The sequence below is a fragment of the Strongylocentrotus purpuratus genome, unplaced genomic scaffold, assembly GCF_000002235.5.
Source record: "Strongylocentrotus purpuratus isolate Spur 01 unplaced genomic scaffold, Spur_5.0 spur5_scaffold_6, whole genome shotgun sequence".
NCBI classification, from domain to species: Eukaryota; Metazoa; Echinodermata; class Echinoidea; order Camarodonta; family Strongylocentrotidae; genus Strongylocentrotus; species Strongylocentrotus purpuratus.
The window spans coordinates 41,398,312-41,420,348 of record NW_022145612.1 but is presented as its reverse complement, the minus strand read 5'-3'; the positions used below and the strand labels follow the sequence as shown (position 1 = coordinate 41,420,348).

The following is a 22,037-nucleotide window of genomic DNA, read 5'->3' as shown; positions in this document are numbered from 1 at the left end:
CTGAATACTTATACATAAAACCAGCGTCATCAAACTTCTCTCCAATGAGGTGCACACAATTAAAAAAAAATTAAGATGCAAATCTCGGACAATGCCACCGAGGTATTAAGTTGACACAAATATTTTTTTAAATTCGATTTTGCTTATACGAATCTGAACAATCAACTGTCTTCATAAATTACCTAAGCACTCTCAAAATTTCAATGATTGAAAATATTGGTATTACAGATGAAAATGACTTTCCACACATTTAACACATGAGCTGATTTACTTTGATATATGAATCTTACTGACTTGCATATCAACTGTCTCTTTATAAATCACACATGGCAGGATACACTCTCTCAAAATTTCAATGACTGAAAATACTAGTATTAGTATTTTAGAAGAAATGGATATGGTTTGGGTCAATAAATTCAATTCATTTCAATCCACTTTTTACACTTTCAACACAAAATACCGGTATACTAAATTCCAATCAATTACCCACTTCTATAAAATTTAGTTAAACTTTATCCTGTTTTAAAAAGCTTTGTCGCAAATACCTATTTAAAAATTTGTAACAATAAAGTCATTACAGTGTATAGATTATATATAATTACTTTGTATCTTGTAAGTTTAATGTATTCTAATTTCTTTTCACATTCCAATATTAACAGTTTCATGACTTTTCAACGAGTACATTCCATCCCCTCATGAGCCAAATGATGAATTCACCCGCTCGGAATTTGTGGGTTTGTGATATCATAAAATCCATGTTCCAATCATAAAAATGCTTCATAGTTCAAGACTTCAAGAAAAATGTGCTGTGAAACCAGACGCTTTTCACTTGCATGAAGGGTTTGCTAATTTCAAAAGTGGTTGAGACTTTGAAAAGTGTCATGCCACCAAATGACTGAATCACAACTGACATAGCAGTGTATATCATCGGCCGGCTGGCAGAAGGACATTAGCGCGTGAGTGACTCAAAATTATTTGCATTTAACGAATTGTTTTATATTTAGACTGCTTTCCGTCCCGAAAATTGGTTTAAAACCTAAAAGACTAATGGAAATGTTATAGTAGAACATGGCCACAATTTTTTTCTCCAACAGTTTGTGGCGATTTAGTGCTAACGCCCTTCTGCTTAACGCTTCAGTTTTAACCTGAAATTCGAGCTAATGCCCTTCTGCCAGCCAGGCTACAATATTTGCATCCTTGTTTACTTTCTGGCCACAAAGAGGGTTCTCATAAAAATTTGACATGCATGTATTGTATTAATTGCAAATGAGGTAATGATGAAAACCATATCACGATTTCAATATCCAAGACAATACATTGCGTGTGGTCTGCACAATGAGACTCTCATAAAAATTTGACATGCATGTATTGTATTAATTGCAAATGAGGTAATGATGAAAACCATATCACGATTTCAATATCCAAGACAATACATTGCGTGTGGTCTGCACAATGAGACTCTCATAAAAATTTGACATGCATGTATTGTATTAATTGCAAATGAGGTAATGATGAAAACCATATCACGATTTCAATATCCAAGACAATACATTGCGTGTGGTCTGCACAACAAGAGGGAGCTATAGCTTTGATTAGTTGATAAGACATATTGCTTGTGGTCCAAACAGGAGAGGGAGCTATAACTTTGATTAGTTGACAAGATATATTGTGTGTGGTCTGCACAACGAGAGGGAGCTATAACTTTGATTTGTTGACGAGACATATTGATTGTGGTCCTAACAGGAGAGGGAGCTATAACTTTGATTTGTTGATAAGACATATTGCTTGTGGTCTGAACAGGAGAGGGAGCTATAACTTTGATTTGTTGATGAGCCATATTGCTTGTGGTCTGCACAAGGAGAGGAAGCTATAACTTTGAGTTGTTGATGAGACAGGAGTTGCTGAATCTCTTAAAGCTCAGTGCTGTGATGTCGATGTGAGGCTCTTTACCCATCGCCATCCTGCACAGGATCTTACCTATGGAAGGTGCCAGCTTAAATCCATGTCCTGCAGAGAAGAGAAACAGTCGTGTCATTTACCAGAAAAACAAAGTGCGCAGAGATTTTGGTCTCCTTTGATCATAGTTTAAAGGCATTGCTTAATAATGTTTCTAGTTTTACAAATCTGAGATGCATGTTATCAGTGTCTGTGATATGGTGTAATATTGAAGCCCGAAAAAAATTACGCTTCAATATGATCATGAAGTGCCTCAAAAAAGTAAAAATCTTTGAGTGACCAGTTTCACCATACTCATTTTCCCCAAAAGACTGTAGTGTTATAAAAAGTTTTTTGAAATTTGAAATTTCGAATTCCAATCAAAAATATCTTGATAATCAGAAAGGCGATTAGCTTGTAGACGTCATGGAATTCCTGACTGACATAAAGGTTTATAATTATGATTGCAGCATGAGCTAAATCCAGGACTTTAAGCTTTGTGCTTGATCAGGATTGCTGACCAATCATGAGAGCAAGGACGTTAGATATTTACCCGAGCATCCGCAGCACACAATGATGTTAGGATAGACCGGATGTCTGTCCATGATCAATTCATCATCTGGAGTCAACTGAAGGGAGAAAGCAGAGACCATTAGGCAAAAAAAAAAATCATTAGGTTTTCCTCGATTGCTTTTCGGGAGTAGGGGCGGGCGGGTGGATTTTGTTTGTTTGTCTTATTTTTAAAAGAAATTCCCCTCTTTTTTTTCTCCATAAACAAAATTAAGAATCATTGGGATGTCAAGCATTTAATCAAACAAAGTCAATAAACCACTTTAATATGGTAAAAGACTTGTTTAATTAGTTTTTAATATCATCTTTTTTAACATATGTACAATGAATATCAAAACCATGCAACACAAAAAGTATTTTTGGCTTTAAAATATAGCACCTTTTAAAATTAGTTTAAGAATGCTCAGAACCTGATTTGAATGACAGCATTTTGACATATAAAAATGGCAAGTTAATGAATACAGAATTGCGTCCTGATAAGATCAAACTGGCAACGGGACGTATTTTGATCCTTGAAAAATGCATATAATGGTATGTTAGGCTATTAAAATTGCTCAAAAAAAAAAAAAAAAAAGCAGGCCGAAAATGACGAGCAGGCGGTCGAGGACAACCAAATTGTTTTTTTTTTGTCTTATCATCAAGTCACACTACAAGCACATGAGAGTTGTGGTTTACAATGATTCAATACAAATTACTTTTTGATGGTCCAAACAACGAATATACTGCATCAACCTAAAGACAACATCCAATGAAAATACAACTTTACATCAATGGAAAGCTGAATAAACCTAGAATACAAATATAAAGGAGTGCAAAATATTTTCCTGTTTGGTATTGCACAAAAGCAAATTAAAACCTATTTTTCCTCACCCTTCCAAATTACGGGTCAACAGGGTTCAAATTTGTTGCAGTTATGGTGACGACATAACATGTGGACTCGATTGGCTTGCCTATATGACTGAGGCGACGACACATGCCTAATTAATGCGCAGTCATTGTGAATATGCGCACTCCACATAAGATGATGTCATTAAGTCATCAGGTCGATAACTTACAATTTTTCAAAGGTTTCAATTTTTAGTTCTCAGAGAGCAGTTACTCCTCTGACGGACACTAAACTAGCATATATAATTGGATATTATTGTAATCCATGGCTTACAAGCTATCTGTTGATATATATATATATAATTCATCTATTTCACTTTTCTTTTCCGACAGGGTCTTTAAATTAAGCTAGTTTCTTCTCCAAACATGATTCATTTACCATATAGCTCAAGATTAATTTAATGACCGACATACCGTGTACATGCAGGTTTCCATTATAGTCGGCTCACTCAGCAACAGGGGAAAGTATCTAGCGATGAACTTCTTCATGAATTCAATCTCACTTTTGTGTCCAACTGCTTCGTTGTGTACGGTATCTCTGTAGTCTGGATCAATGTTATCAGAGCCACCATGAAATGGAATCTGCAGAAATAAGTTAAAGGGGGAAGTCCACCCTGATATTAAATTGGTTTTTATAAAAGCAGAAAAATGAGAGAAACAGATTAGTGAAAGTTGAGCAAAATCCAATTAGAAATAGGAAAGTTATACATTTTTAAAGTTGTCACCAGGGCAATACAAATTGGCAGCACAGTGACGTATCCTGCGAGTTCCTCTACAATGAATGTGCTTTGAGCAGAGAATTTAATAAGACTTTCCTGTTCTTAGTTATTTATGACGGAATAGATTTGTTTCATACAGGGGTTATAAACAAAAATATTTGCAATAATTATATTTAGGGTGAATGCACGATTAAAATTTTCTTAAGGGAAAATATAGATTGAATTTCTTTATTTTCATGCACAAAATAAATAAAGGCATAAAAATAGATACTTGAAGTTTTTACGTACAGCTAGGGCGAATGGGAAAGGAGCTTGCAATATAAATCACGGATTTGCCAATTTGTGTTTGGTCGATTGCACCTTCAAAAATTCTTCAATCGGTTTTGCTCAAATTTTCACTCCTCTGTTTTTCTCATTTTTCTGCTCCGATTAAAACCAACTTAATATCAGGGTGGACTTCCCCTTTATCAACAGGGTATTATAAGTGGGTAGTCAAGACTGAAAAGTGTACCGTAATTAAAGGTGTATAAACCACACCTTTTTGCCGCCGAAAAAAATTCAAAGTCGGGGATGCGGTTTATATAAAAACTAGATGGAACTTTGACTGCGCGCAGTCGAAAATGATGCCTCCGTCATAGAGCAATTTTACAAACCAAAACAGAAGAAATTTTTTAAAATTCAAGTTCAATTGTAATCCAATAAAAGGTTCTCAGAATATCATGATTACAAGCAATTTCTCATATACATATATGACCCTTTGATCTTTGACCTCATGACCCTAAAATCTACTCAGTTCATTGGCTCTGCAAGATGTCCTGAGTTAAATAGTAATCCATCTGTCAGTTCTAATGAGAATGTGTTCACAAGCTATGTTTGCATACATAATGAGCCCCTGACCTTTGACCTTATGAACCAAGAATCAACTCAATTCATTGGCTCTGCAAGATACATAAATGATCCAAGTATGGCAAGAATCCATCAATCTGTTCTAATGATAATACAATCACAAGCTATTTTTGCATACATAATGAGCCACATGACCTTTGACCTTGTCGTCATGACCCCAAAATCTAATAAGTTCATCAGCTCTGCCAGTAACATATATGACCTAAGTTTGGCAGGAATCCATCAGTCGGTTCTTGAGAAAACGGGATCACAAGCTGTTTTTGCATACATAATGAGCCCTGTGACCTTTGACCTTTGACCTCGTGACCCCAAAATCTAATCAGTTCATTGGCTTTGCAAGATATATACATGACCAAAGTTTGGCAGAAATCCATCAATCGGTTCTTCTGATAACGCGATCACAAGCTGTTTTTGCATACATAATGAGCCCTGTGACCTTTGACCTTTGACCTCGTGAACCCAAAATCTAATCAGTTCATCGGCTCTGCAAGATACATTCATGACCAAAGTTTGGCAGGAATCCATCAATCGGTTCTTCAGATAACGCGATCACGAGAACGGGACGTACGTACAGACGTACGGACGGACAACCCGAAAACATAATGCCTCCGGCTACTTCGTAACGGAGGCATAAAAATGCTATGCCTGGCAATGTCTCCCAGCTCAGTAATCGGTGTGTTGACTCACCACTCGGAAACTAGAACAACACTCAAATTTGTCTGTCATCTTGGTTTGAAAGTAATCTTTCTGATAGATCTCAATATGTAGTATATAATAATAATTCCTCCAATTTTTCTTCTATTAAAAGGCATACCACAAGGTTCTATTCCAGGTCCTCTACTGTTTTTTAAATTTACATTAATGATCTCACACATTCAGCTGCACCTCGCAGTTAAATGAAATGCCTTCCCGTGTGGGTTTTTTAACACGGACCTGGCTTGCTGCCGACAGAGTCGGCAAAAAAAAAAAAAAAAAAAAATTTAGGGCGAAAAAGAGGGGTGCGGTTAATACACGAGGGCGGTTTATACACCGTTAATTACGGTATGTTATAACATTATGAAAAAGAAGGGGGTTCTTAATACAATTACTCATTTTTCAGAATTACACATTCTGTACATGTGTTCTATTTTCATCAATTCATTTCATCTCATATGGGGTGAAAAAAAATACAAACCTAAGCAAAATATCAAGCATAGTTTGTTGTAATTCAATGTCATTTTCTCACTGTATATGGCAATGGATGATCATAAAATTGCCTTCACGTGTGTGGTTAGTGGTATTAAGAAAACAGAAGAATGCAGATTATACACAAATTCAAACTGATTTAGCAAATTAAAAAACAAAAATATGTCACCTTTGTTAAGCCGGGATATTCTAATTCCTGCAGTCCATATACATGTTTTTTAGTTTTTGTCTCAAAGATGACATTAGGAAATTTGCTCATGGCTCCTACTTCTTTCTCCTGCCAATAAGGTACATTAATACGGGCCACCTACAGAAAAAAGATAATCAGATATGAGTTATTGCATTTCCAGTACATACTCAAATTACATCCAATATAATATTCTCTTCGGTGTGTGTGTGTGTTAATAAAATGAAAATTACAGGAAAGAAAAATGTTTTGTTGAATCTTGATTCTCCTACAATCTACTTCAAGACATAAAATATATGCAAGATAATCATCTGCATGATCAAAAGGGAAGCAGAAGACAAAATTATATAAATCTTACATTTTATTAATAATTCACAAGAAGATAAAATGGCATATTAGTACATTTAAAGGCCCACTGCACTACTTGTAGCTACTTGCGCCCTCTATAAAACAAACAATGCCTAATCGGTGACCATTGGTCCCCCATGATCCTCTTTTTCTTATGATTATTGAGAGCTGAGTTGATGAGATAACCACCTGTCCAGTGACCTTGCAGGGCGGTCTAATCCCTCCTGTAAACTAGTACAGATAGGCTTTAAAGTGAACTGTTAACATTGGTGAAGGTTGATGAAAAAACTGCATAATTTTTGTATGAAATATTACTAATTACATTCCTTCTACGGTACTGACCCTCTAACATGCAAAAAAAATCTGAAAAAATTCTAAAACCACAGAGATATTCATGGTTTCTTTGAACTTGAAGGCATCAATGTGTAGGTAACTCTCCTAACATTAAATTCTCCCAACCATTTTTGAATTATCCCAACCGTTTTTCCATGAAAATAAGACATAAAACAGCCTTTTTTAATTCTTTCAACACTTAAATGTTTGGAATGGTGTATAGAGCCAATTCACTGCTTTGTGAAGATTCACATTCACCTAAATTTTAAATTTAATTATAATAATATAGTTGGGAGAATTTAGAAATCGATCAGATCAGTTGCTCCACATTTTTATCATCAATAATGGTCTGTTTTCACTCAAAATGTCAGATTATCATTAATTATACATCTAGCATTGAAGTCACTACCTTAGCACCTTTTTTCTTATCCAAACAATGTAACAAAGTTCTTTGAGCAGCCAAAATTCACAAGAACTTCTGATCTCTGAATGGCAATGATTATACTTCAAATCAAGAGTCTGTGAAATCTGACATGTTATCAACCACAATACATACCGTCAATGGTGGATCTAAACCCAGGGGCCTGAGGACCTTTTGGGCCCATGCTCCCGGAGTGAGGATTAGATGACGGGTCCTGTAGGTGCCCTTGCTGGTAGTCACTGTCACCAAGGTACCAGGTGTGATCTTCAGAACTTGCTCTTCCTCCTTCAGAATGCCTCCACAATTCTTAAATGTATCCTGTATAAACATATAGAATACAGTTGCATTGAAATCCAATTTGCCGAAAGATTGAATTGAAATTCTGTTGGTTTAGAAGGTTAAGAATGCATAAAAATGAGAGAGGTCAGACATAATTTTTAAAATTTCACATAGGTTTTGCATTGCGTTTGTGACACCTGTCATTTCATTTTTGGCGACTCTTTATTTAACTTAGATAATTTTCTTCAGGATGTTGTCTATGGTTATGAACAAGCATACAGTAGTCCTTCATCCCAATTACAGTGTGTAGCACATCAGTTGTATTTGAACATATGCAAAAGATTGTCTCATTTCATGAATTGATGACAATTCAAAAAGTGTTTGCACACCTCAACAAACCCCCCCCCCCCCCCCAAAAAAAAAAAAAAAAACCTGAAAGGCAGGATTGACAGTTAGGTACACAAAGTCAAGTCTATAAACTTATTATGTGGCTCTTCATATGAACTTGAGAACATTTTGTTACAACATAAAATGAAAAACAAATAGAATTAGGGATTAGGGTTCAAACGTTTCATTTCAAAGATTCCCTTCAATAATTCAAGAGACAATGAAAGCAACTGAATATTTCATTCACAGCATTGAAGCAAGATGGTTATCTCTATCTTTTTTTATAGAGTTCAAGGTGCATTTCAAACAAAAATGAAAAAATTGCCATGTTTGCCTGTTCATGTACCTAACAATTGAAATAGGTCATGGGTGTTTGTTTATCTTGGTGCTACCCAGTCTTACTACTTGATGCCGGCCGGGGCTCGCTATAGCGAGTGAAGTTCGTCGGTAGTATGAATGGCACATGCAGGAAAGCGGTGGGTTCATCTTTGTTTACATAAGGCAAATTCTATCGGTATTTTCATCGGTGTAACTCCGATAAAAGGACTATGAAAGAGAAAAGGGGGGTGTTTCTTGACGGGACTACAGGTTTGCCATTTGGGATTGAGACTTGTATACCCATTCATGGTATTTCCAACAAGTCTGATGTCAGAATAATGACCTTCTGCCCATGGAAACTGATGACCCTCTCCCTTTAAAGCTTATCTGCCGTAGTTTACAGGAGGGATTAGACTGCCCTGCAAGGTCACTGGACAGGTAGTTATCTCATCAACTCAGCTCTCAGTTAACATAAGAAAAAGAGGATCATGGGGGACCAATGGTCACCGATTAGGCATTGTTTGTTATATAGAGGGCGCAAGTAGCTACAAGTAGTGCAGTGGGCCTTTAAATAGTGTTTAGAGAACTGACCTTGCCCCGAGGCCGGGCCTGCATGAGCGCATACATTAACACTCCATTGTAAAGTCTTTCTGTGGTAGACTATACAGAGACACGAGTAAGCGTTGGGAAGGAGAAAACTACCGTAAGCTATAAGGGTTAAATCATTTTTGTCCCAGTCTTTCAGATAACTCACATCTAATTTTCCCTTTTCAGGCATTAAATTTGCTTTTTAAGAAAATTGTTTTCATTTTGCCCTGTACTGCCTATCTAGAAGATCCTCGAATAGGCAGCCTTCACCAATAGTACTGCAATCAAAGGAGGTGTAGTCCTTTTGCAGGCTTCATATATATGACTAAATGAAATATCTGTGAATTATACCACACAGCTAGGGAAAGAACTGCACCCTACTGATTTGCTGCTGTAGTTGTCAAGGGCAGGTTACTGCACTATACCGGGGTAGGTATGAACACTGCTTCAGGATGGTAAGTGGAACCATCTGCCGTTGTCATCACAATTTACCTGGTATGCACGTAGAGCCTTGTCTGCTCTCAGCGTACCTCCGTCATAATCCATAAAGACCAGGGCATCTTTGGGAATATCTAACTGCGGGTATTCTTTCTTCCTGGCCTCGTGGTCCAGAATCCTGTGTGGTCTTTCAAACTTTCTCATCTGATTCAAGGAACTCTCGTAGAGTCCTTTATTTGGTGGAAGTGAGATGGTCAAAAGACCAGTCTTCCTGTTGTTAAAGATAAAAGACAATTGAATAATGAATTAATAAATAATATTTCTTCTACTGGTAGCCAGAAAAACTATTAACATAGATTTAATGACGTTCCGACTCCCAGCAAAAGTTTTATCTTTGGTTTAGTTATTTTGTTTGTTGTTTTAACTGACTGCTAAGAAAGCATGTATGCTCGTAAGTAAGCATTAACCAAGGGACATACGGCTTTAAGTCCACTCCGAGGGAATCGGTAATGAGGATTAATGCCTTACCAAAGGGGACGAGCGCATCGATTTGATTTCAAACCCGGGACCTCCCCTGTAACGCGAATACTCTCTACCACTGAACCATTGCGCCTCCTGTTATTTTCAAAATCAGATACAATGCAAATAGATCAGTAAGAAAGATTTGGAATCAATTAATTCAGTTCAAGAATTTGCCTTACCAGTATCTAAAAAAAAACAGAATCCATAAAATTAATTTGGACTCCTTAAATACTTATGATTCTCCTAATTTCATATCCTTTAATATGAGTCTACTAATGCAATTCTTTCAAATCATATTACTCGGTATGCAGATGGTTTAAAGTGTTAAACATCTTAAAAGGTTGATTATTCCTCTGTTAATAATCTAATAACTCTGACAGTCATTAGTTTACCAATAACAAGCTAAACTTTACTTGTAAAGCGGTGTACTAGTTTCTTTCTCCAACTCTTTCCACATTGGGTAAGCTTCACTCATCATCTGGGAGTAGTGCGTTTGATCGTAAGAGTAGCGGATGATTCTTGACTGGCCATGAGAACTGCCCCGGGAATGAGGTAGACTGAACTAAATGATACAAGAAAGAATAAAAGTATTGGATGATTCTTGACTGGCCATGAGAACTGCCCCGGGAATGAGGCAGACTTATTAGCAGATGATTCTTGACTGGCCATGAGAACCGGCCATGAGAACCGGCCATGAGAACCGGCCAGGAATGAGGCAGACTGAACTACAAATGAAACAAGAAAGAATAAGAGTAGCGGATGATTCTTTACTGACCAGAGAACTGCCCCAGGAATAAGGCAGACTGAACGACAAGAAAAGTTGAGTACTGCCCTGGAAATGAGGTTTAAACAGAACCAAATGATACAAGAAAGATAAAAATACAATACAATGGCAATGGCACTTGGCAGGAGCTTTAAGCTGGTGTGTTGTTAAAACAAGGGAAACGCTCTCGGCGGTCTCGTCTGCATTACGCAATTTGATATGATGAAAATTTGAGGTTGGAACATTATTCATAGGCAGGGTGGCCCATTAGCAGGCCCCAAAAAATGAAATCCTCTAAATATAATCACATTTTGATGTGAATATTGACTAAGAATCATCAGAAGAATTATTTACTATTAAATGTACTACGATCGATAACTTGAATGAAATATGTACAAATTAATCCATTTTTAAATTAATTCTCATATTAAGTTGTGAAAACATACATGTAATCCACAACTACTGACCTTGGACCTTGTGACCTGGAATTTGTGTCATATGATTTGTGATACTTGATAACCCTTGGGTACAAGTTTCATGGAATTTGAACAATCAATTTTGAAAATATGCTAACAAATTTAAAATCTTGATGTTGATGCCACAACAAAGTCTAAGTTTGTTGACCTAAAATGACCTTTGACCTTAACTCAGTGACCTGAGATACTACTCACATGATTGGGAATACTTGATAACCCTATAGTCCAAGTTTCATTGACTAGGAACTTAAACTTTCAAAATAATATCAAAAATTCAAAAATTTAACCTTAGGTTAAGTTTTCGATGATGATGTCACAACATAGTCCAAGTCTGTTGACCTGAAATGACCTTAGACCTTGACTTTGTGACCTGAAATTCTACTCATATGATTGGGGATACTTGATAACCCTATAGTCCAAGTTTCATTGACTAAGAACTTATACTTTCAAAATTATATCAACAATTCAAAAACTTAACCTTAGCTTAGTTTTTATGTTGCCGCCACCACCGCCGTCACCGGAAAAGCGGCGCCTATGTCTCGCTTTATTGCTACGCAGGCGAGACAAAAACTACTGAGCAACTTTGTTCAAGCAAAATTACTTGTGAGTACATTTTGACTCGATCATTATTATGAGTAGACTTCTAAAACCTTGTTAAAAGTTCTATGTAAGCCCTATAAAAATCCACATTTCCTAGTGTTAACTCGTAAGTTGATATGAATTAAATTGAATCTAGATAAAAAGAATGAGCCAGCTGTATAGCCAGGCCAGTTGGAGTCTATATACATGTACATGTAGGCGTGATTGAATGATGGTAACAAAGAAGGCAAAGAAAAGCAAGTGACAATGATACAACCCCTTTCTGCACTCTCCTCTTGGGCCTCTATACAGTGCGTCCCGGAAAAAACAAAACCGAGAACTATCAATGTTTTATCATAACTTACGGTAAGCAAAATTATAATTAATCAATTACACATATTTGGAAAGCTTAGATCCTCTTCTTTCATGTGATGTAACTCATATGATGCATATTTCACGCATGAGTGATTAAAAACAATTTAAAGAGAGGAAACTAAAAATTAATTTCAAAGAGAAAATCACATTTCTAGAAAGTTCATTTTCTGCCCTTTCATATGACACCTCAATCAGGAAAATGAGCCAAGAATAACAAAGTTCTTTTTTTTTTTAAAGTAATGCTTGCATTTCCATAATCTGATGAAACAAATTCGTTTGACAAAAGACTTATTGTAATTCCGTTTCGTTGACAATCAGCCATGCACAAAGAAGACGAAAGACTTGATGCATGGCTGGTCGTCAACAAAACGGAGTTAAGTCTTTTGCCAACTCTGTTTGATACATTAATGGGGGCAATTTTTTCTTCACATACTTAACAAAATACAAAACTTGGTAAGGGCATGAATTATTTAGTTGTTAACTATATGTGTGATCCACTGAACCTTGAACCTTGATTTTGATACATGTACAAAATTGTACAGGCATGGGCCATATATATCCCATAGGCCATAGACACTGAACAAATAAACCCCTGGATGTAACTAGAATCAGGAAGGACTTTGGACAAACACCCAGGTCTATAGTCAACTTCCAGTCAGCCATAAAGGTTAACAAGAATAAAATCCTACAAATGAAAACCTTTATACAAATCTGACATTTTTGGGGGAAAATTGCGACCATTAAAGAATCAATGAATAATATATTCTAAAAGTTATCATAAACATTGATTAATTCTAAAGGACTTCCCCTAATACCAAAAGACGTTAAAAGATGGGAGTTGTTGCTACCTTGTTTGGCGTTCAACAATAAGGGATAGAGCAATGTCGATTTGGCGCTGCTCAGTGGCTGCCGGGCTCACGATCGATTGGGCAAAAAGAATTTCCGTTTCGGTTTAATAAAATTTGGAGTGGACTATTAGGCTATTATTATTATTCTTCTTCCAATTAAGTACAGTCCACCTTGATGTTGGTGTACAACATGTAGCTGTCATACCAACTAGGGAGATCAGGCTGGACCTTTACCGGAAATTTAGTACTGGTAGAAATTTACAATCATGTCTTTCCTGCTGGAAACTATTCTGCCAAATGATATCCTATGGACCTGTGAGAGACTAACCCTGTGTCCACACACAAACAATTCATTATATAGCTATACCGTTTCAAGATAGCCTTACGATGAAATTAACGATACGTCGTATAAAGAAACGTCATATAAGGAAATGCGGATCTGGGCATCATTTCGAACTAGAACTCGATAAAGAATCACAGAATGTTTTGAGTGATTGACCACGAAAGGAGACCTGACCTCTCATTTCTGCTTCCGTTTCATGACCGCGGTGCGGCGCAGTAGTAAACTGCGCACCTATACGATATTTCGCTGCAGAGTTTCGAGATCACTTGTTCTTGTGTGTGGAGTGCGGACGCCCTGTTCACTTTACGATGATTCTTTATACAACAATTCTTGTGTGTGGACGCCCTGTTCGCTACAGGATGATTCTTTATACAACGTTTCTTGTGAGTGGATACCCTGTTCGCTATACAACGATTGACGATTCTTTATACAACGTTTCTTTACAGAGTTTCGGGATAGTTTGTTTTGTGTGTGGACACGCTGCTATAGTGTCATTAAATTTCAATTTAATTCATTTAGGGCAAAAGACAGTCAAACCTGCTTTAGTGACCACCTGTCTACAAAGACCACATTTTTTGTTTCCCTTGAAAATGTTTTCTCATTGACACATGTACTAAGGTACCTGCCTACAAAGACCACTTTTCTTGTCTCCCTCAGTTGGTCTTTATAGACAGATTTCACTGTACATGTTCATGCATAACAGGGTTGGGAACTTGGGATACCCTTAAAATTAGGCAAAGTGCTTGGGGACAAGGTCCAAGTTTCAAAAAATGAAAATCGATAATAATATAGTACATGTACATGGATGTTTAACAACATTACAATAAGTTAAACACATGAATTCAAGAAAAACAATATTTGCACATCAATCACCTGAAGGCATACTAGACAAACAGACACACCCTCACACGCATGCACGCACGCAGACATACAATGAAGAGAATAAAAAAAGAGAGAGAGAGAAAGAGAGAAAGTTACTGAGTAAGGAGAGCGAGAAAGAGAGCGGGGGAGATGGAGGGGTGCCGGGTGGAGGGGTGCCGGGTGGAGGAAAAAGAGTGGAAAGGGAGATACATGCAAAGGAAAAGACAGCATGGTTACAGAATTAGAAAGATGAAGAATGAATGAAAGAAAAGAGAGAGAGAGAGAGAGAGAGAGAGAGAGAGAGAAAGAGAAAGATTAAAGCAGGACATAAAAAAGAAGAAAGGTTAAAGCTGTTGACCATTTAAAAATTATCTCTTGTAAAAGATAACCTTTTGAATTAATGCAAAGAACCAAGGTAAGCGACTTGTAACGAGGCATTATACTTTTACTTTTAGGTCAAGAAAACAATTAGATAGTAGATTTCTAGATCTATAGTTCTAGATCGAGAGTAGTTCAGGTTTCATGTCCTGATTGTTAACATAATAAACAAAGAGGCAGGAGTTTCATTGAATGAAAACTATAAAGCTAAAAAAAGTAAAATTAATTAGGCTACAGAGTTAAAAGCAAAGTTCAATGCAACATACTTGTTCTAGGAGCACAGTTTTTAACCCCTGCTTCACACAGTGATATGCTGTAGCAGAACCTTGAATACCAGCCCCCACAATCACTACATCATGTACGGCATTTACACCGTGAATGTCGGGAAACTGCTCCGATGAAGATGCCATCATTCTTGGAGAGGGGGCGGAGTTCACGAGCTGAGTCAGCTAGGCCTGAAAATGAGACTTGAGAGGACTCTCTCTACAGAGCAGAGGTAGAGGCGAAATAAACGTAACGTAGCGTAGCCAAAACACTTTGGACTTCAATTGTAAATCCAAGTCATGTTCCACACCTTTGGCAGCGCAGACGGAGAGCAAAGGTAGGTTTGACGTGACGATGATAAATCGAGCGTTGTAGTTCTTCAACGTTTACTATGCACAGGGATCAGAGATGGCGCTAAATTGCGCGCGCCTAGCTTTTGTATACAAACATTCAACACGTGGATCTTTGTTCGTACCAGAGGTCAGTGGTTCACTAGTACAGCGCACCATCATGCAATATCATTATTGGGCCTAATCATTACACGGTACATAGCCTCCCATAGTTAACGCAAGAACGATGGCTGAAAACCCACCAAAAAGGCAAAAGACCTCGGAGTCGGAAGAGAAAATTGAATGTGATGCATTGCGGAATTTCAAAGGATTCAAAATCAAGAGAATTTTGAACCAGAACTTGTCATCTAAATCGGTTTTCTTACTGGGAAATTTGTACAGCGAATCTTCACCGGGGTCAGCAGGAGACGCGAGTAGCGGTACGCCGGAAGGCGGGGTAGCGTGTGACGATGCAGACCCACAGAGCAGCGGAAATGACCAGGCCGTTGTATTGCTAGAGAAGACTGCATTTACAGAAGACTTGTTACCTACTTTGATGTCAGATAAATCTGTTCTCAATCGTTCAATGCAGAATGATATTTACGGTGTGTATGAATGCTTCCCACCCAAGGAACTGTCTGGTAAGTAGATCTAGGTCTAGTACTACTAAGCTAAGTTAGTAGACTAGAGGTCTAATTCAGTAATTGCTTGCTTTATAATTCATTGACATTGTTTCATGAAGGACAAATGTGAGGTGCTGAGGATTTCAAACAAGAGAAAACCCATTATCGGAGCATCCCCTTATTCCATCCATGGGATGACCCTCCGCACTCTTGACGAAGCAAAGTACCTTGGACTTGGAGTCATCCACCAAGTCTCCAACGAAATCTCAACTGGAAACACCGGGGAGCCGTTTCTCGAAACCGTCATAACTACAAGATCAACGACATCTCGCCACTGTCACGCAACTTGTCAGCTAAGTGTTTCACGAAGCCGTCTTTGCCAAGATGAGCGACAACTTCCGCGACAATGAGTTGTCACTGCTCCGAACCCGTCATATCTTTTTAATTGCTGTAAAGCGCCATCACAAGTCAGTTTGTTGCTATTCAATGGGCCACGAAATGTACGATTAGTTTCACTATCATTTTGAGAAAAATATAGACGAGTTCGGTACGTAATATTCTGGGATGCGAAATGCAAATGTAAAGAAGTGATAATACAAATTATACAGAAACTTTAAAAAGCTGAATATAAACATTAAATCACAAATCGTTAAACTATAACATATACGGTAGATAAAAGAGATAAGAATGTTACACACCGTTGTCCATAGTCGATCCATAGTCTTTTCTTAGGATACCATCATACCTTTGGGGCCTATGTGCATTATTATTCCCTCTCTAATTACTTCTTCCAAATTATATTTTCAATGTCAAATCAATTATATAACGAGTATTTCTGAGACTCTAGAATAAAAACTGGCTGAGAAAAGGTATGTGGAAGATGTATGTTGTACAGTGCATATTGCATGTACAGTATTGTATACATGTACATTATAATAGGGTTTATTGTGAATATCTGTAAGTATGAATACTTTCAATCCTTATTGCTCCTAAACAAAAAATATTATATCTCTGAAACTTTTATATGTTTTAGTGAACATGTCAGAGATTACATTTCATGAAAAATGTTGTCAAGGTCACGTGATCCACAAGGTCAATTTCAAGGTCAAATCTTAGGTCAAGAGGTCAAAGTACCCCAACATGTACGAATCTTAAAAATGGCAGCAGATTTGGAATCCTTATTGAATAACCTTTCCAACATTACAAATTTTGTGAAGATTGACCCATTAGGTCCCGAGATACAAGGGTTCAAAGATAGGCCCGCCACCCCCATTTTTTAAAAAATCTCAAAATTTGGTGGGCCGTATCTCCCAAACCCCTCATCCGATTGACCTAAAATTTGGGATTTGGTGCTGTGAGATCACACTCACCAAGTACACTAAGTTTCATCAAAATCAAAAATGGTCGGGTTAAAACCATTGGGTGATTTGACATGGAATGACCCTTTTCTATTCCTGTTTGGAAATTATATATCAGAACTGCATATTCCGAGATTTAAATGGTCGCAGCTACCGTTTTAATTTGTATGGCCGTAGAAATTTAAAAGGCGCTATTTGAAATTTATGGGGAGCACCAATAAATTTTATATTTTAATTTATCGAAATCCTTAGCATTTTAGAGCCCAACGTTTTTGCTTATTCTAACACTAGGTTTCACAATGGTAATACAAATTTTGAATTTAATAACCAAACCCTGTTGAAAACTTTGTATTACTTTTAACATTTAAATACTGTACCTACATGTACAGTAGCTTCTGTAGTCCATAGGTGAGAGATGGTGAGTTTGATAATTAAAAAAAAAACAAGAATACTATTTGTTTTGTGAAGCAAGTGAACATTGCAAATAGATATGCATTGGGTATCTTTCAGTGTATTGATATTAAAGGACACATCATAAATTTAGATTCATCCAAACCTTGTGAAATATCAATGATCAAAACAATTAACATTGGTATTTGTTTGCTCTATTTGTAAACAGGAATAAAAACAACCTTGATCTATCCTGCTACTGAGAAACACATCCAGAAATACTCTGCTCAGGATGTGCATCTCATCAATGAATCCTACCAGGACTACAAGAACATCACACTGCCATATATTGAGGAAAAGCAGTTCAATATTCAGGTAAGAAACATTTGAGAAGCCTAGACAAATGATGTCTATCTAAGTACTTAAACATCCTTATAAATATATATTGAGGAAAATCAGTTAATTTTTCGGGTAAGACAAATTTGAGAAGCCTAGACAAATGATGTCTCTCTCTCAGTACTTAAACATCCTTGTAAATATATATTGAGGAAAAGCAGTTCAATATTCAGGTAAGAAACATTTGAGAAGACTTGGCAAATGATGTCTATCTAAGTACTTAAACATCGTTATGAATATGTTAAGGAAAAACAGTTCAATATTCAGGTAAGAAACATTTGAGAAGCCTTAACAAATGATAGATCCGAGTACTTAAACATCCCTATAAATATATATTGAGGAAAAGCAGTTTATTTTTCAGGTAAGAAAAATTTGAGAAGCCTTGACAAATGTTAGATCAAAGTACTTAAATATCCTTATAAATATATATTGAGGAAAAGCAGTTCCATATTCAGGTAAGAAACATTTGAGAAGCCTTGGCAAATGATAGATCCGAGTACTTAAACATCCTTATAAATATATATTGAGGAAAAGCAGTTCCATATTCAGGTAAGAAACATTTGAGAAGCCTTGGCAAATGATAGATCTAAGTACTTAACCATCCTTATAAATATATATGGAGGAAAAGCAGTTAAATTTTCAGGTAAGAAACATTTGAGAAGCCTTAACAAATGATGTCTATCTAAGTACTTAAACATCCTTATAAATATGTATTGAGGAAAAGCAGTTAAATTTTCAGGTAACAAACATTTGAGAAACCTTAACAAATATTGTATATCTAGGCAGTAGGCACTGACATGTTTGGGCAAGACATTAAAGTACATTTGCCACTCTCCACTCAGGTGAAGTAAATGTGTACCCCTACGAAGACATCTTTTTTGAATGCTTGTTGAGCATTCATCAGGGTAGCTAGGCTTAAAACTGGGGCGTTGATAGTATTCAGCATTTTGTATCCTTGAGACAAAATGCTTTACAAATCTAATTATTAGTAATTCTTAGGAAGATGTAGATCTTAATCGAATCTTCAAAAGCTGTCGCACATACTAACTTCATATTAAAAAAATATTATTGTTCACATTAATGTTTCTTTAGTGGGTGTACAATATCTTGGAGAAGAAAGCCGAATCCGAGCGTATCGTCTCTGAAGATCCCGATCCTGAGACGGGCTTTGTGATGTTACCAGACATGAAATGGGATGAGAAACAGACCAGCAATCTCTATCTCATCGTCATCATCCATCAGCGAGGTATCAAGAGTCTACGTGATCTCAGTACTTCTCATCTTCCGCTGCTACGTAACATCCAGGAAAAGTGTTTGGTGAGACTTGCCTTTAGTTTTGTGTTTGAAGCTACGCTAAGCAGGGAAAAGTTATCCTGGCGGGTCACATAGCTCTGCACTGTGCAAAGATTTTTTTCTTATTTTGAAAAATAAAGATTTTCATGATCTGCGTTTGTCATGAGCTTTTAATACTCACATATTTTCCTTTTATGTTTTGTTTTGTATTTTAAGCTTTACCTCATATAATATAATTGTAATTATATATTTTTTCTTTGTCTTCGTCTAGACAGCTATATAACTCTCTCTCTCTCTCTCTTATATATAAATATATATATCGAGCTTTACATACCTATATAATTCTTGTTTCAGTTTAAAGTATCCCTATTTGGGAAAGTTATTTGAACTTAACAGGGCACGACACTAATACATGTATACGAGTACAAACCCCCAAAATTTGGAATATTTTACATGGGGCTCATGCATAGAGACTGTAATAACTTAAATCCGGACCCCCTTTCAAAAAAAAAAAATTGTAGTGCCTTGGGTATTATAAGGGTATATGTTTAGAATTCAGTCTACTATTATGCATTTATTTTGGAGCATATGTTAGTGTGTAGTTGTACTGTAATTAATTGCATCAAGTGATGAGTAATGATTTTCAGTGCTCACAAATTCCCATTTAACATGTGTCCATGTAATAGTATTGACTTCCAATTCTTTTGTTAAAGGTAAAGACCAGTTTTGGAAACGCCCCCCTCTCAAAAAATGAAATGGAAGCTCTAGATTATAACCAATCATGTGAAAGAATATGTTTCGACTAATACGTGATCATACAAATTTTGCCGAGAAACCGCCTACTAATTGATATATTTGGTAAATTATTATATCTATTTGGACCTGATAGATATAACGCATGTGTCGCGCACGTGTGGGGGTAGTCCCATATACATCTTTCTGTGTACAGTGCAGTGCTTGTAACTTTATCAAGACTGGGCCAAATTTCTTATCATTTTGATGATTCCAGACCCTTGCAGTACACACCAATACTTATATGCTAGATGATCAACCTTTTCTGATCGATTCCACAACGTTTCTTTCGCAATGCAATCGCATGACCATAACTGGTCTTTATCTTTAACCTACCATAGGTATAAAACTAGAGACCTACAGTTCCTGTAGGCATCAGGTTAAGAATAACATTAAGGGGAAATGGACTTTGGACATTTTACTTCATGGACATTGCTAAACGGAAAATTCAAATAACATAATCATTTTGGAAAATAATGTTGTAACCTTGTAATTTTTTAGTGCTATAGCACAACATATACGTATTGAGCACTACTTATTTTCAAGACAGTGTATCTGATGTGATTTTTTTTCCGTTTGAATTTTATTAAAACTACAATGTCCCCACACACTATATACATGTATATGGTAGAGCATCAATTTTCCTCTGAATTATTCACTTTTCAGAAATGTATCCAAGAGAAGTACAGCATACCAGCTGACGAGCTCAGAGCATACCTACACTACCAGCCCTCCTACTACCACCTCCATGTACATTTCACCCATCTCAAGTTTAATGCTCCCGGTACCAACGTCGACCGCGCCCATCTCTTATCCTCGGTCATAGAGAACATTGAGCTGATGCCTGATTATTACCAGAGGAAACCTCTTGCGTATGTCCTCCGAGAGAACGATGGACTCCTGGCAAAGTTCAGAGAAGCGAGAGCTGGGAATGGACAGTGAAAGCGGTGAAGTACATCATGGTTTGTTTCCTTCTTTGAAATGGACTTGCTTTGGGCATTGAGTGCACAATGATGCTCACGTTTGAGAAGAAATGAAGCTCAAAAATATTTGTTGTTGTATGATGCAGTAATCTTTTGTTTGCTTCACAATTATCATCAAAATTTTGGACTTGATCAAACACATACAGTGCTTGTGAGGTAGAGTCGCCTTAGTGTAGTGTCCTTTGGTTTGAGAGATTTTTCTTCCATTATATTGCAGCCGAAGAGATAAAAGTAGCAATAAACGCTCAAGATATTACACAATTACTAGCCTTCGTTTTTAAAAAGTATTATTTTACGAAGCAAAAATTGTGACTTTGTGGCCCGAATTCACAAAGCAAGGTTTGAGCTCAAACCTCCTTTTGTTTCGCCAAACCTCCTTTTGTTCTTTACAAACCAGGTTTGTAAAAAACGCGTAAAACGCGTCATATGACGTACGAAAACCAAGGTTTGTTGACAAACCTCCTTTGTGAATTCGGGCCTGTGTGTTTGAACAGTTTATGACGCCATTATTCATTCATACCGGTATGTAAAATTGCTACTAAGGCAATATTTTAATGTTAAACAAATGTCTTTTGTTGTTTTTACTGAGCTATCGTTGTGTCCAGGGCTCCAGGCCAATTCTGTTGTGAGTTGTTCCAAACTTAGATCTATGCAAAGTATTATATTTCACTGCAAAACATTTCTACTTATAGCATGTTACTTTGCATGCAGATTAATGCTATGATTCTCAACAGATGGAATGATTTTTTTTTTCTCCACATGCAGCAATGTGTAACCTAGCCAAGGGTATCCCTACCTGTGCATTGCATTTTGGTCTACACCCAGCCTGTCTAACATCCATTTGGACTAATAATCATTTTGTCTTATTATCATTTGGTCTAATGACCATTTAGGCTAATTGCTATTTGGTCTAATCTCCAATTAGGCTACTACCCACTTTGTCTATTGTTCATTTAGTAGTCAAA

General features: G+C 36.7%; 2 protein-coding genes across 3 annotated transcripts; one reads left to right on the top strand and one right to left on the bottom strand.

Moving 5' to 3' along the window:
• Positions 1 to 132: 132 nt before the first annotated feature.
• LOC592753 (peroxisomal sarcosine oxidase) lies at positions 133 to 15,366 on the bottom strand. Its single transcript, XM_792259.4, has 8 exons — positions 14,911 to 15,366; positions 10,435 to 10,583; positions 9,554 to 9,770; positions 7,625 to 7,807; positions 6,370 to 6,507; positions 3,805 to 3,972; positions 2,489 to 2,564; positions 133 to 2,007 (listed from the first exon to the last, which is right to left on the bottom strand). Exons 1-8 carry the CDS (start codon positions 15,055 to 15,057, stop codon positions 1,868 to 1,870), a joined length of 1,218 nt encoding a protein of 405 aa, XP_797352.2. The 5' UTR covers positions 15,058 to 15,366; the 3' UTR covers positions 133 to 1,867.
• Positions 15,367 to 15,419: 53 nt separating this feature from the next.
• LOC587255 (m7GpppX diphosphatase) lies at positions 15,420 to 21,386 on the top strand. 2 transcript variants are annotated; one of them, XR_004066810.1, is made up of 5 exons: positions 15,420 to 15,878; positions 17,838 to 17,983; positions 19,097 to 19,321; positions 20,756 to 21,106; positions 21,139 to 21,386. XR_004066810.1 is itself a non-coding variant. In XM_003724672.3 (4 exons), the coding sequence occupies exons 1-4, from the start codon at positions 15,485 to 15,487 to the stop codon at positions 21,029 to 21,031; spliced, it is 1,041 nt and encodes a 346-aa protein (XP_003724720.2). In that variant the 5' UTR covers positions 15,420 to 15,484; the 3' UTR covers positions 21,032 to 21,386. The 2 variants fall into 2 exon arrangements, 1 of the variants encoding a protein (XP_003724720.2); XM_003724672.3 differs by having other exon boundaries at positions 20,756 to 21,386.
• The last annotated feature ends 651 nt before the right edge of the window (positions 21,387 to 22,037 follow it).